Source organism: Heptranchias perlo, chromosome 35 (assembly GCF_035084215.1).
Source record: "Heptranchias perlo isolate sHepPer1 chromosome 35, sHepPer1.hap1, whole genome shotgun sequence".
NCBI classification, from domain to species: Eukaryota; Metazoa; Chordata; class Chondrichthyes; order Hexanchiformes; family Hexanchidae; genus Heptranchias; species Heptranchias perlo.
In genome coordinates, this window is record NC_090359.1 from 27,510,996 (window position 1) to 27,526,933 (window position 15,938).

A 15,938-nucleotide genomic window follows, 5' to 3' on the forward strand; every position below is an offset into this window, starting at 1 on the left:
AAATTTTCTATGATACAAAAATGTGGTTGATAGTGAGGAAGAAAGCTGTAGACTACAGGAAGATATCAGTGGACTGGTCAGGTGGGCAGAAAAATGGCAAATGGAATTCAATCTGGAGAAGTGTGAGGTAATGCATTTGGGGAGGGCAAACAAGGCAAGGGAATGCACAATAAATGGAAGGGTACTGAGAAGTCCAATTCTGGGCATCACACTTTAGGAAGGATGTGATGGCCTCAGAGGGTGCAGAAATGATTTATTCAAATGGTTCCAGGGATGAGGGACTTCAGTTACGTGGATAGACTGGAGAAGCTGGGGTTGTTCTTCAAGCAGAGAAGGTTGAGAGGAGATTTGATAGAGGTGCTCAAAATCATGAGGGGTCCAGACAGAGTAAATGTGCAATACATTTCTATGATTCTATGATGCTATGTACCTACTATGATGTAGCACCTTTCATGACCTCCGGACGTCCCAAAGCGCTTTACAGCCAATGAAGTATTTTTTGAATTGTAGTCACTGTTGTAATGTAGGGAATGCGGTAGCCAATGCACGCGCATAGTGCCGTGGGATCTTTTACATCCATCTGAGGGGGCAGACGGGGCCCCGGTTTAATGTCTCATCCGAAAGACGGCACCTCTAACAGTGCAGCATTCCCTCAGTACTGTCTGCCTACGTTATATGCTCAAGTCTCTGGAATGAGATTTCAACCTACAATCTTCTGACTCGGAGGCAAAAGTGCCAACCCACTGAGCCAAGCTAACACTTCAGGGAACTGGAAGATGTATTGCGAGAGCAATTCAGCTAGTTGTACTAAAGGTTTGTACTGCTCTTGCAACATGAACCAATGAGATTGAAACGATGGATAGTAACAATCTGTGCACAGTGGCTCTGGACTAATTGGGGGTGCAAAAAACTTCAGTAATGTGTAACAACCTTTGCTCTGTAAATGTGACAAATGTATGACGTGATCATAGAAGTATTTGCATATCACAAGTTTACTGCTGAAATTATCCTGTGAGCTGGAATAAATGCAGTGGCTGCAAACAGTCACTTATCTGATGTGTACTGAATTGAGTTGGCTGCGTGATAATGGATATGGGTAGGAATGATTGGGAGGCCAAATAATTTGCCAGTTGTTGGGGAGGGTGTAGTTTATTCCAAATACAATACCTCCTGCTTAATGTTGGGATGATTGAGGTTCCCTAAAGTGTCATCCCATGCTCTAGTGCTTCCTAGGTGAGAACAATGGGTTGGTCCTCCAGTACCGCTCTTTGATCAGCTGCAAGGAGGTGTGCAAGACTGACCTGGGATGACTGACCTGGGATAACTCACTGGACTTCACCATGGTGGTGAGTTTATTGACTTTGGGAATGTTGTTTTGGATAAAGCTTAGGTACTACCACTGAGCGTCATACAAGAAGTAGGTACCAAATAATACAAGTCATGGTCAATGTGGTCACCTGGACTAGTTTTGGTTGCCTAGAGGATTTGTAATGTAGATAAATAGTACTTTAGATGAGGCTCCTTGTCCCCAGGAATTTTTTTTTTGTAATTTGCAGCAGGTGATAGTACGGAGAAGGGGGGGGAAGGAAAGAGGGAACAGTTTGTGGTGATCTCCCTGGAAATATTCCCATGGACTATAGGTCACATTTAAAATTTAATGTTGAAATTTAATGACTGAATAACTCAACTCCATCACTTGTCAGTTGTGACTAGCCTCTCATTGACCTGCTTCAGGTCCTCTTTAATTAAATAAAAACCTGAGTTTAATGACATTCTGTTATTATTCAATGTTGCGGTCAGTGTGAATGGAAACCCTTGTAATCCAAAATGTTGTTCTGGATTCTTTGTGTGAAAATTGTTCTCTATCCCTGTGCCAAATGTTGGCGAAGGGCATTGGTCCATCGTTCAATGTTATGGTAGGTGTCAGCCAAAAGCACTCTTGCAGAAAATACTCTCCTAATGACTCTGATTTCCTTCATGCTGGATGTAGCATTCTTGTATAATTCGGATGAAATGCTTTTTGGCTCCAGTTTTACATGTCTTGTCGTTTGAGAATGGGCTGGTCGTCTTCAGTGGTACAGAGCTCAAGGAAAAGGATTATTTCTATATTTAATAGAGCGTGGCTGGATATTGTTCTTATGGGCCTAATGTTCTTTTTCATCACAATCTTATGACCACAGCGTGAAGAATTTGTGAGCCTTTTGAGATTGAACCCAAAATTTCATAACTGTTATGTATGATGCTGGCACTCTGAGGACAGGGTAGTGCTGGTATCTGATGGGTGCCCTTGGTGCTCAGGTGAATATACACTGGTCAACCAAAGTGCAGTGCTGTAAAAGTCTGGTTCTGACGTATTCTAGAGGTGCAAGTTGAAACCTGCTTTAACTTAGTGTGTTCCATGTAATTGCTGGCTTGTGGCTGGAGTATAGAAGTTTAAGGGGTGATTTGAGATTTTTAGGATTTTGAAAGGAGTTGATAGGGTAGATAGAGAGAAACTTTTTTTTGCAGGTGGGGGAGTCTAGGACATGGGGACATAACCTCAAAATAAGAACTAGGCCATTCAGGAGAGAAGTTAGGAAACATTTCTTCACGCAATGGGTGGTAGAAGTGTGGAACCCTTGCCCACAAAAGGCAGTAGATGCTAGCTCAATTTAATAATTTTAAATCTGAGATTGATAGATTTTTGCTAGCCAAGGATATTAAAGGATATGGAGCTAAGGCGGGTGGATGGAGTTAGGATACAGATCACCCACAATCTCATTGAATGGCGGAACAGGCTCGAGGGGCTGAATGGCCTAATCCTGTTCCTATTACATAGAATGTACAGCGTAGAAACTGGCCATTCAGCCCAACTGATGTATGCCGGTGTTTATGCTCCATATGAGCCTCCTTCCACTCCTCTTCATCTAACCCTATCGGCATAACATATTCCTTTCTCGCTCATGTTTATCCAGCTTCCCCTCAAATGCATCTGTTATTTGCCTCAACTACTCCTTGTGGTAGTGAGTTCTACATTCTATCCACTCTTTGGGGAAAAGAAGTTTCTCCTGAATTCCTTTTTGGATTCATTAGTAACTATCTTATATTTATGACCAAGTTTTGGGCTCCCCCACATGTGGAAATATCTTCTCTGTCTACCCTATAAAACCCTTTCATAATTTTGAAGACCGCGATCAGGTCACCCCTCAGCCTTTTCTAGGGAAAAAAGCGCCAGCCTGTTCAGTCTTTTCTGATAGTTATAACCTCTCAGTTCTGGTGTCATCCTTGTAAATCTTTTTTGCAACTTCTCATGTGCCCCGAGATCTCTCTGCTCCTCTACCCCATTTATAGAATCATACAGCACAAAAGGAGGTCATTCAGCCCATTATGCCTGTGCTAGCTCTTTTCTGTACTTGCTGTGGTTTGTAACGAGCTAAGACAAGAAGCTATCGAAGTGAGGGCAGTGAGTGTGCTCCATTACTGCAATGCGTTGATTGACCTACCAGGTCAGTCACACTTCTAGCTGTCTCTGGTCTTGGCCTCCAGGACTGGTATTGATTTCAAATGCTACAGTAGACGCCTGCTTTTTATAGCCTGCCCTTTTTTTCCCATTACATGAAGGATGATCAATCTGGCTTAAAAATAAACTGGGCCAGGGTAAAATTCGCACCTGTACTTTGTTTCACTTCCATTGAAATCAATGGCAGTGTTTTAGGATTACCCCGTCTGGCTTTTCAATGTGCCCTCCAGCTCTTCTGGGAATTCAGGAGAAACTGCTTTACCTGGAGAGTGGTTAGAATGTAGAACTCGCTACCATGTGGAGTAGTTGATGTGAATAGCATTGACGCATTTAAGGGGAAGCAAGATAAACACATGACTGAGAGGCATTGGAGGATACACTGATAGGGTGAGATGAAGAGGGATGGGCGGAGGCTCGTCTGGAGCATAAACACCAGCATAGACCAGTTGGGCCGAATGGCCTGTTTCTGTTCTGCACATTCTTTGTAATTCTATGTAAAGTATAAACGACAATCGTACAACTACAAGCCCGTAGCCAATTTTATCAGTTCACTTTTATTTCTATTATGATGTAAAGGCATCAGTTTTTTTTTGTCCCTTGATGAATTTTCATCCTGCTTTGATCCCATTCCTGCTCTGCCCCAATCTTGTCCACGTTTGGTTTTGGGCTTCGCAAATAGCGGGCAGGGGCTGCTGCCTTTACACTGACACCTCGCCAGCAGCTGTTACTCTGAAAGTGGCCTTCTCTCCACCTGCTTGAGTTATCAGCATCATGGGTGGCTTAGTAATTTGGAACTGTTCTCTGATCAACTACTGCTCGATATAGAAACATTCCTCCAGCTCAAAGACCTGCTATTTTAAACCTCACTGGGACAGTATGACTGCTGTTTGCTTAGATGGCTGACTTTATCTTACTTTGGGTGAGGGTGTGGAAAAAGTCGACTGACGCCATGTAACCGAGGGAGCACCTGTTGATCCAAGGTAACCCGTTTAGATTCCAAGCACTCCGAATGGTTCCAGTTGAGAGAGAAAGTGTGGGTTTAATTCAACAGTATGCCGATATACCTGTGTGCTGCAGTACAAGTGGATAGAATCCTAGGTTGCTGCACGGAAGGAGGCCATTCGGCCCATTGAGTCTGTGCCAGCTCTGTGCAAGAGCAATTCAGCTAGTCCCACTCCACTGCCCTTTCCCTGTAGCCCTGCAATTTTTTTCCTTTCAAGTACTTATCCAGTTCCCTTTGAAGGCCATGATTGAATCTGCCTCCACCACCCCCTCCGTCAGTGCATTCCGGATCCTAACCACTCGCTGTGGTTAGGATCTGGTGTCCCATCAGTCGATGGGACACATCTAATGCATGTCTGTCATTCCACAAGTCATCAGTTCCCAGTACCCCTCCTGTCAAGTCAGAGGAATAGGTTGGATACTTCCTTGCAGCAAGGGATTGGAAAAATGAGGGCAGTTCACTTCCGCTCCCTCTTGTAGAGGCCGGACACCAGTTTCAGAGAACGGTTAGCAAACCTCGAACATTACCTGCCCATTTCTTCCTTTTATTTGAGGAATGGTATTGGGGGAATCTGGATTGAAGTACGTTGAGAAGGGTGTAAGTGTTGAGGATGGAGTCTGCAGTAAGCCGATTCCTTTGGTCTGCTGCATGTCAGATATTCATGTTGGGAGTGACTAGTACAGCGTGGAGCTACATTAGCTATGTGCTGTCTGCTGGTAGGGATCATGCACTTGGGGTCATATAAATACTGTGGCTACAAGAGCAGGTCAGAGGCTGGGTATTCTGCGGCGAGTGACTCACCTCCTGACTCCCCAAAGCCTTTCCACCATCTACAAGGCACAAGTCAGGAGTGTGATGGAATACTTTCCTCTTGCCTGGATGACTGCAGCTCCAACAACACTCGAGAAGCTCGACACCATCCAGGACAAAGCAGCCCACTTGATTGGCACCCCATCCACCACCCTAAACATTCATTCCCTTCACCACCGGCGCACAGTGACTGCAGTGTGTACCATCCACAGGATGCACTGCAGCAACTCGCCAAAGCTTCTTCGACAGCACCTCCCAAACCTGCGACCTCTACCACCTGGAAGGACAAGAGCAGCAAGTACATGGGAACAACACCACCTGCACGTTCCCCTCCAAGTCACACACCATCCCGACTTGGAAATATATCGCCGTTCCTTCATCGTCGCTGGGTCCAAATCCTGGAACTCCCTTCCTAACAGCACTGTGGGAGAACCTTCACCACACGGACTGCAGCGGTTCAAGAAGGCGGCTCACCACCACCTTCTCAAGGGCAATTAGGGATGGGCAATAAATGCCGGCCTCGCCAGTGACGCCCACATCCCATGAACGAGTTTTTTTTTTAAAAAGGCTAGTTTTGCAAGGTCGGGAGTTGGGAAGCGATGATTGTGATTACAAGATAGGATGGAGATGTTTAAGAGTAATGTTGCAGGGTATTTTGTGAATTGTTGAATTTTTTTGCCAAATTTATTTTTAGCAATATGTAGTGGGGATGAGGGAGGAACTGTTATGGGGGCTGTAATACGGCAGAATTGTTTTTTTTGGCAATGTCTTTAAGATAATGAAAGGGTTTGATAGGGTAGATGTAGAGAAGATGTTTTCACTTGTAGGGGAGTCCAAAACTAGGGGCCACGAATATAAGATAGTCATTGAAAAAAAATCTAATAGGGAATTCAGGACTTCTTTACCCGAAGAGAGGCAAGAATGTGGAACTTGCTACCACAAAGAGTAGTTGAGGCGAATAGCATAGATGCATTTAATGGGAAGCTAGATAAGCACATAAGGGAGAAAGGAATAGAAGGATGTACTAATGGGGTTCATGGCATCAGGAGGAGGCCATTCTACCCATCATGCCTGTGCCGGCTCTTGGACAGAGCTATCCAATTAATCCCATTCCCCTGTTCTTTTTCCCCATAGCCCTGTGATTTTTTTTTCCCTTCAAGAATATATCCCACTTCCTTTTGAAAGTTACTATTGAATCTGCTTCCACCACCCTTTCAGGCAGTTCATTCCAGATCATTACAACTTGCTGTGCTAAAAAAAGTTTCCTTATGTCGCCTCTGACTCTTGCCCATCACCTTAAATCTGCGTCCTCTGGTTACCGACCCTTCTGCCACTGAAAACCGTTTCTCCTTATTTACTCTGTCAAAACCCTTCATGATTTTGAACACCTCTATCAAATCTCCCCTTAACCTTCTCTGTTCTAAGGAGAACAATCCCAGCTTCTCCCGTCTTTCCACTTAACTGAAGTCCCTCATCCCTGGTACCATTCCAGTAACCTCTTCTGCACCCTCTCTAAGGCCTTGACATCCTTCCTAAAGTGTAGTGCCTAGAATTTAACAATACTCCAGCTGAGGCCTAACTAGTGTTTTGTAAAGATTTATCATAACTTCCTTGCTTTTGTACTCTATGCCTCTATTAATAAAGCCCAGGATCCCATATGCTTTTTTAACAGCCTTCTCAACTCGTCCTGCTACCTTCAAAGGTTTGTGTCTGCACCACCTTTAAAATTGTACCATTTAGTTTAATTGCCTTTCCCCATTCTTCCTACCAAAATGTATCACTTCACACTTCTCTGCTTTAAATTTCATCTGCTGTGTGTCTGCCAGTCTGTCATTATCCTCCACATTGTTTACTACATTTCTGAGTTTCGTGTCATCTGCAAACTTTGAAATTATACCAGAGTCCAGGTCATTAATATATATCAAAAAGAGCAGTGGTCCTAACACTCACTATCCACTGGTGTACAGTGGAAGTACACCACTGTACACTTCCCTCCAGTCTGAAACACGTGTTCATCACTCTGCTTTCTGTCCCCTAGCCAATTTGGCATCCATGCTGCCACTGTCCCTTTAATCCCATGGGCTTTAATTTTGCTAACATGAAGTAGGGAGGGAGGAGGCTCATGTGGAGTATAAACGCCGGCATAGACCAGTTGGGCTGAATGACATGTTTTTGTGCTGTAGAATTGATTCAGTCACAAAAGCGAGGAGTCAATGATTCTGAAATCTGACACCTGGTGATGTGATTTTGTGATCTGATGGGTTGAAGGAGCAGCAGTCTCTGCACTTATTGGTGGAGGGGCAGGGACACTGAAGCCATAAGGCATATGATTTTAAATGCAGGTTGTCCCTCTACTTGGCCCTTTTTTTTGGTTGTGTCCAGCGCGTTTTTCTATATTTTGTTTAATTCTTTCCATTTTTTTTCTCTCTCAGGGGTTTGTGAAAGATGTCCAGGAAGACGCCATCACCATCGCCTTTGAGAACAAGTAAGTGGTAATGCTATGTTTGACCTTTCACCTCTCTGAATCGGAGGGCAGCATGCACTGAATTCCAGCAATTTGCGCTTCCTGGACTGGTCACGGAGACATAGGGGGTCATGTCATGCTATCTGAAATAGTCTCCCTTCAATCTTATCGCGGAGGCCCTGATTCAGTTGCTGGGTTTTCGCCAGGTGTTTTCCCAGTGCACACTGCCCAGCTTTCTAATTGTTCAATATCATAAAATGATACAGCACAGAAGGAGGCCATTCAGCCCATCTTGCCTGTGCTGGCTTTCTAAAAGAGCTATCCAATTAATCCCGCTCCCTTTGCTCTTTCCCCATAGCCCTGCAAATTTCCCTTCAAGTATTTATCCATGTCCCTTTTGAATGTTATTATTGAATCTGCTTCCGCCACACTTTCAGTCATTGCATTCCAGATCATCATAACTCGCTGTGTTTTAAAAAAAATAATAATAATTCTCCTCATCTCCCCTAGTTTCTTCTGCCAATTATCTTAAAACTGACCCCTCTGGTTGCGGACCCTCCTGCCAGTGGAAACAGGTTCTCCTTAAACCATTCATGATTTTGAATACCTCTATTAAATCTCTCCAGACCTTCTCTGCTCTAAGGAGAACAACCCCAGCTTCTCTAGTCTCTCCACATAACTGAAGTCCCGCATCCCTAGTATCCTGGTGATGGTGGAGGGAATCGCCAGTTTTAACATGAGCGGTGTCTGCGTCCGTCACTGTAGCATCTCATCCTTGTGGGGATGGGAGGAAGGCTGTTGGACCTGAATGCTGCCTTCAGGGAGGGTAAATTAGCTGGAGCATCCCCTTTGATTAACACACAGGGAGGCCCACAGGGTGATGGTGACACGGGTTGAAATTTTATTTACCTTGTTGTAAGTGCATTCCAGAAGCTGCTTGTTTTATTCAGTTGTGCAGTGTGAAGGGTAATACCCCAGGTGACTATAAATAAATGTTTTCAGCATGCCGAACTGTAACATGGCACCCGGGCAGAATAGTCTTGCCGCTGTGCAAAAATTTTTAAGGCCTATTTCCCTCCTAGTTACAGAATTATACTTCAAGAATTCTGACCCTTTGTGCTGTTGGGGTCCTTGTCCTGGCAGGATCAGAAAGTCTAAGTCTGTGTGCGATTGGCAATCCTAATGTTCCATTTTTATATACGGTTGCCTTGTTGTGTTAATAGGGATTTTGCTGCCTTTCTGCATCTCAGTCATTCTGTGCACTAATATTACACAGTGACCAAGCTTGAGCAATAAAATCTATTCTGAGCTTCAGAGAACAGTCATTCCTACACTGTTTGCAACCAATTGCTTTGTACAGTACTGGGTCTGAATTACTTGAGACATTTTATTTTATGATCGTGCACGTAGTTTATATATTTGAGTTATGAATGTGACTGAAGTAATGGTGGTGAGATCTCTTACTTTGGATCAAAACATTCCCATTGAGTGTCATTTAGAAACAACTTGCATTTATTTAGCGCCTTTAACATAGTAAAACGTCACAAGGTGCTTTAAAGGAGTGTTATCGAACAAAATTTGACACGAGCCCCATGAGATATTAGGACAAGTGACCAAAAGCTTGGTCAAAGAGGTAGGTTTTATGGAGTGTCAAAGGAGGAGAGGTTTAGGGGGGGAATTCCAGAGCTTAGGGCCAAGGCAGCTGAAGGCACGGCCGTCAATGGTGGAGCGATGAAAATCGGGGATGTGCAAAAGGCCTGAATTGGAGGAGCGCAGAGATCTTGGAGAGTTGTAGGGCTGGAGGAGCTTGCAGAGATAGGGAGGGGGCAAGGCCATGGAGGGATTTGAAAACAAGGATGAGAATTTTAAAACTGAGGCATTGCTGGACCGGGAGCCAAAGTAGGTCAGTGAGCACAAGAGTGATGGGTGAGTGGGCTCCTGCTCTTGAGAAGTGAGCGCTGATTGACCAGTCAGCTATAAAGGAGATCTGTGGGCAGGACGTAAGTAGACTGATGGGTCTGTGCTTGTGGTGCCAACGCATCAGAACCCCGTGTGATCCAGTTAAAATGTTTTAAGACATTTGAGGCTCCCTGATGCAAGACTCGCTTGTTATCACAGTGTACCGTACTGAGTAATCTGCTCCAGATGTATCTTTGTATCATTGATAAATTGTGCAATTATACAATGTGCTGGCAATGTCCAATAGCACAACATAATTGCAGTATCTGTTTTTATTTATTTTATCTCTCGTTTCTTTTCCTGTTTCCCTGGATCATGTTTCCAGCCCACTTTTTTTGGTCTCTGGGTAACTGGGATTCTAATTAACATTAGGACAAATGGCACATTCAAACACTGCTCCCAGCTTGTGATCTTTGTGCTGGCCTGGGCTGTGAAACGTGACTGGTTATTCTTCTCCCCTCCTTCCCCATCAGACTGGGATAAAGAGCAGATCTGCCCTCCTGACCGTGGTCCTTTCAGCGAAGGGTAGATGTAGAGAAGGAGTTCACACTTGTGGGAAGAGGCCAAAACTAGGGGCCATAAATATAAGATGGTCACTAATAAATCCAAAGGGAATTCAGGAGAAACTTCTTTACCCAGAGAGTGGTGAGAATGTGGAACTTGCTACCACAAGGAGTAGCTGAGGCGAATAGCATAGATGAATTGATGGGGAAGCAAGATAAATGAGAGAGAAAGGAATAGAAGGATATGCTGATGGGGTTAGATGAAGAGGGATGGGAGGTGGCTCATATGGAGCATGAACACCAGCATGGACCAGTTGGGCCGAATAGCCTGTTTCTGTGCTGTACATTCTATGTAATCCTAGGTGTTGAAGCAAAACAGTACAGCAGATATCATCCAATGCATCGGAAGACTTTAACACTTGATTATCATAAACTAGTATCGTACTTTGAAAGGAGTGACCACTCCAGGTGGGGCAGCACTCTTTAATCTGCTTTTCCCAGAAAGGGAGGGAGATAAAATGTACCGTGCTATATGTTGCAACCACGAGGCTGTTGGTGCTCTTAATCTAGTTGCTTCTTGATGAGCGCTGCCTGGTGTTCGTTGGCTTGGCCCCAAACTTGTGTTGCTGAAATTATTTGTGACTCATGCACCCAGACAGAAATAAGAGGGCAAAAGAAAACCTTTTAATGATTATGGAAATAAGTTTTTAGAGGCTATGGGAGAGGTATAGATGCAGTACTGCCTTGTGCTCTCTTGCTATCCTGTCACATCTGCTAGGGTTTTTTTATTCATTCATGGGATGTGGGCATCACTGGTGAGGCCAGCATTTATTGCCCATCCCTAATTGCCCTTAAGGTGGTGGTGAGCCACCTTCTTGAACTGCTGCAGTCCGGGTGGTGAAGGTTCTCCCACAGTGCTGTTAGGGAGTTCCAGGATTTTGACCCAGCGACGATGAAGGAACGTCGATGTATTTCCAAGTCGGGATGGTGTGTGACTTGGAGGGGAACGTACAGGTGGTGTTGTTCCCATGTGCCTGCTGCCCTTGTCCTTCTAGGTGGTAGAGGTCACGGGTTTGGGAGGTGCTGTCAAAGAAGCCTTGGCGAGTTGCTGCAGTGCATCCTGTGGATGGTACACACTGCAGCCACAGTGCGCCGGTGGTGAAGGGAGTGAATGTTTAGGGTGGTGGATGGGGTGCCAATCAAGCGGGCTGCTTTATCTTGGATGGTGTCGAGCTTCTTGAGTGTTGTTGGAGCTGCACTCATCCAGGCAAGTGGAGAGTATTCCATCACACTCCTGACTTGTGCCTTGTAGATGGTGGAAAGGCTTTGGGGAGTCAGGAGGTGAGTCACGTGCCACAGAATACCCAGCCTCTGACCTGCTCTCATAGCCACAGTATTTATGTGGCTGGTCCAGTTAAGTTTCTGGTCATTGGTGACCCCCAGGATGATGGGGGATTCGGCGATGGTAATGGCATTGAATGTCAAGGGGAGGTGGTTAGACTCTCTCTCTTGTTGGCGATGGTCATTGCCTGGCACGAATGTTACTTGCCACTTATCAGTCCAAGCCTGGATGTTGTCCAGGTCTTGCTGCACGCGGGCACAGACTGCTTCATTATCTGAAAGGTTGCGAATGGAACTGAACACTGCAATCAGCGAACATCCCCATTTCTGACCTTATGATGGAGGGAAGGTCATTGATGAAGCAGCTGAAGATGGTTGGGCCTAGGACACTGCCCTGAGGAACTCCTGCAGCAATGTCCTGGGGCTGAGATGATTGGCCTCCAACAACCACTACCATCTTAGTGCTAGGTATGACTCCAGCCACTGGAGAGTTTTCCCTCTGATTCCCATTGACTTCAGTTTTACTAGGGCTCCTTGGTGCCACACTCGGTCAAATGCCACCTTGATGTCAAGGGCAGTCACTCTCACCTCACTTCTGGAATTCAGCTTTTTTGTCCATGTTTGGACCAAGGCTGTAATGAGGTCTGGAGCCGAGTGGTCCTGGCGGAACCCAAACTGAGCATCAGTGAGCAGGTTATTGGTGAGTAAGTGCCGCTTGATAGCACTGTCGACAACACCTTCCATCACTTTGCTGATGATTGAGAGTAGACTGATGGGGCGGTAATTGGCCGGGTTGGATTTGTCCTGCTTTTTGTGGACGGGACATACCCGGGCAATTTTCCACTTTGTCGGGTAGATGCTAGTGTTGTAGCTGTACTGGAACAGTTTGGCTCGAGGCGCGGCTAGTTCTGGAGTGTTGATGCAGTGTATGGAACTGGGGTTCCCTCCTGTCCCATGAATAATAATAAATTGCTTCTATGATCTGAGTTTGGCCCATTCTTTGTTTTACATGGAAACATAGCAGCAGGAGTGGGCCATTCAGCCCCTCGAGCCTGTTCCGCCATTCAGTTAGATCTTAACTCCATCTACCCGTCTTGGTTCTGTAACTCTTAATACCCTTGCCTAACAAGAATCAATCCTGGTTTTCAAATTTCCAGCCTCAGCAGCTTTTTGGGGGGGAGTGTTCCAGATTTCCACTCCCCTTTGTGTGAAGACGTGCTTCCTGACATCACCCCTGAACGGCCTGGCTCTAATTTTAAGGTTATGCCCCTTTGTTCTGGACTCTCACCAGAGGTGCGGTAGCATTGTGGTTATGTTACTGGACAAGTAATCCAGAGACCTGGGCTAATAATCCAAAGTTATGAGTTCAAATCCTGCCACGGCAGCTGTGGAATTTAAATTCAATTAAGAAGGTTATCTAGGATTGCAACGGGATCTTGATAAATTGGGCCAGTGGGCCGATGAATGGCAGATGGAGTTTAATTTAGATAAATGTGAGGTGATGCATTTTGGTAGATCGAATTGGGCCAGGACCTACTCCGTTAATGGTAGGGCGTTGGGGAGAGTTATAGAACAAAGAGATCTAGGAGTACAGGTTCATAGCTCCTTGAAAGTGGAGTCACAGGTGGATAGGGTGGTGAAGAAGGCATTCGGCATGCTTGGTTTCATTGGTCAGAACTTTAAACCAGGAGTTGGGATGTCTTGTTGAAGTTGTACAGGGCATTGGTGAGGCCACACTTGGAATACTGTGTACAGTTCTGGTCACCCTATTATAGAAAGGATATTATTAAACTAGAAAGAGTGCAGAAAAGATTTACTAGGATGCTACCGGGACTTGATGGTTTGACTTATAGGGAGAGGTTAGACAGACTGGGACTTTTTTCCCTGGAGAGTAGGAGGTTAAGGGGTGATCTTATAGAAGTCTATAAAATAATGAGGGGCATAGATAAGGTAGATAGTCAAAATCTTTTCCCAAAGGTAGGGGAGTCTATAACAAGGGGGCATAGATTTAAGGTGAGGGGAGAGATACAAAAGGGTCCAGAGGGGCAATTTTTTCACTCAAAGGGTGGTGAGTGTCTGGAATGAGCTGCCAGAGGCAGTAGTAGAGGCGGGTACAATTTTGTCTTTTATAAAGCATTTGGACAGTTACACGGGTAAGATGGGTATAGAGGGATATGGGCCAAGTGCAGGCAATTGGGACTAGCTTAGTGGTATAAACTGGGCGACATGGACATGTTGGGCCGAAGGGCCTGTTTCCATGTTGTAACTTCTATGATTCTATGAAATAGTTTCTCTTTAGCTACCCATCAAATCCTTTAATCATCTTAAACACTTCAATTAAATCACCCCATAATCTTCTATATTCAAAGGAATACAAGCCTTGTCTATGCAACCTGTCCCCGTAATTTAACTCTTTTAGCCCCAGTATCATTCTGGTGAATCTGCGCTGCCCCCCCTCTAAGGTCAATCTATCCTCTCTGAGGTGCGGTGCCCAGAACTGAGCACAGTTACTCCAGATGGGGTCTGAGTGCTCTGTACAGCTGTAAGATAACTTCCACCCCTTTGTATTCTGGCCCTCTTGAGATAAATGTGTCTCTTCCCCATTCTGGAAGATGCTCCATTATACTCCCTAATAGTGCTCAGTCCTTGATGTGATGAATCACTTTGCTTGTCTCTTTTACCCCCCCACCCCCCACTTTCCCTGCTAAATCTTATCCGATATATTGACCTTTTAAAACATTGGTATTGTTTGGCAGCCATTCAAGACTCTTGTTTAAAACTATGGATATGTGGGGTGCTCTTGCCCGCAATCCGAGCTTTGGCTTTGACGAGCCAAGTTACTGAGGAAAGCTGAACCTGGGATAAAGCCAATAGGTGGATGGGCAGTGAAGGTTACTTAATCTGAGCTTTAAGGAATCGGTAATTGATTTCAGCATATTCTATTGAATTATCCCATAGTACCGAGTTATAATCTGTCTTTGTTCTCATTATTATTGCATTGAATTGCCGTTCTCAGGCAGTTTGTGAGTGGTCACTTTGTATAGAACTTCCCCTTGTATGGCTGTGTAACATCAATGACCTTGTGTGTCGGGACAGTGGGCCAAGGTTGGCACTCTAATAGAAGCAGAACTTCATTATGTTGGATAAGGTGGGGGGAGTTTTACAGATAGAATTCACTCTGACTGCTTAAGTGTTGAGGGATTATGAGGCAATTCACTGGAATGCACTTCCCCTTTTAAACAATTAAGTGAACAGGAGAGCTATCTTTCCCTTTTCTCACTTATTATCCACTTCTATTAGCCAGTGACACGTGATGGGCTCTCTTTAGTTGACACACCAGTACAAAATCCTTGATGAAAGGTGGTGGAGGGGGGTGCGGGGAGGAGGAAATATTCCTTTGAAGTACTCTCTTATTCCCAACATGCTTCCACTGCCCCTTTGTTCTGGGCTCTTGAGTCTGGGAGATTGCTGAGGCAGCTGCAGCCTGCAACAGTTGGTCAGCCTGCCACAGCTGCTCCTGCATTTTGTCAACCTAATTGTGAAACTAGTTGGTTTTTATAAACCCCACCTGTAAGGAGAAACTGTTTCCAGTGGCAGAAGGGTCGGTAACTACTGGACACAGATTTAAGGTAATTGGCAAAAGAACCAGAGGAGAGATGAGAATTTTTTTTTACGCAGCGAGTTATGATCTGGAATGCTCTGCCTGAAAGGATGGTGGAATCAGATTCAGTAGTAACCTTAAAGGGAATTGGATAAATACTTGAAGGGGTTAAAATTTACAGAGCTATGGGCAAAAAGCAGGGCGAGTGGGACTAATTGGACAGCTCTTAAAGAGCAGTCACAGGCAATGGGCTGAATGGCCTCCTCCAGTGTTGTATGATTCTAGGCAGTCTTGCACTACAAGTACAGCCAACAGCAGGCGCCCGATTCTCCTTCTGCCTGCAATCCTTAAAGTAAAGAATTGATATTCAGGGACAGGTGGCATTGTCGACGCATGGGGCTATGAATTTACCCTCAAGTTTTACTAGTGGTTCCAGGGATGTGGGACTTCAGTTATGTGGAGAGACTGGAGAAGCTGGGGTTGTTCTCCTTAGAGCAGAGACGGTTAAGAGGAGATTTGATAGAAGTGTTCAAAATCATGAAGGATTTAGATAAAGTAAATAAAGAGAAACTGTTCCCATTGGCAGAAGGGTTGTGCACCAGAGGACACAGATTTAAGGTGATTGGCAAAAGAACTGAAGGCGACATGAGGAAAAACATCTTTACGCAGCGAGTGATTATGATCTGGAATGCACTGCCTGAAAGGTTGGTGGAAGCAGATTCAGTCGTGGCTTTCAAAAAGGAATTGAATAAATTACT

General features: G+C 45.0%; 1 protein-coding gene across 1 annotated transcript in view; it reads left to right on the forward strand.

Moving 5' to 3' along the window:
* LOC137302325 (RNA-binding protein FXR1-like) overlaps positions 1-15,938 on the forward strand; it is a 90,171-nt gene that overhangs the window by 33,919 nt on the left and 40,314 nt on the right. Inside the window, exon 2 of the mRNA XM_067971961.1 lies at positions 7,745-7,797. Within this exon, the coding sequence (XP_067828062.1) occupies positions 7,745-7,797 (53 nt within the window). The remainder of the gene's footprint in view (positions 1-7,744; positions 7,798-15,938) is intronic.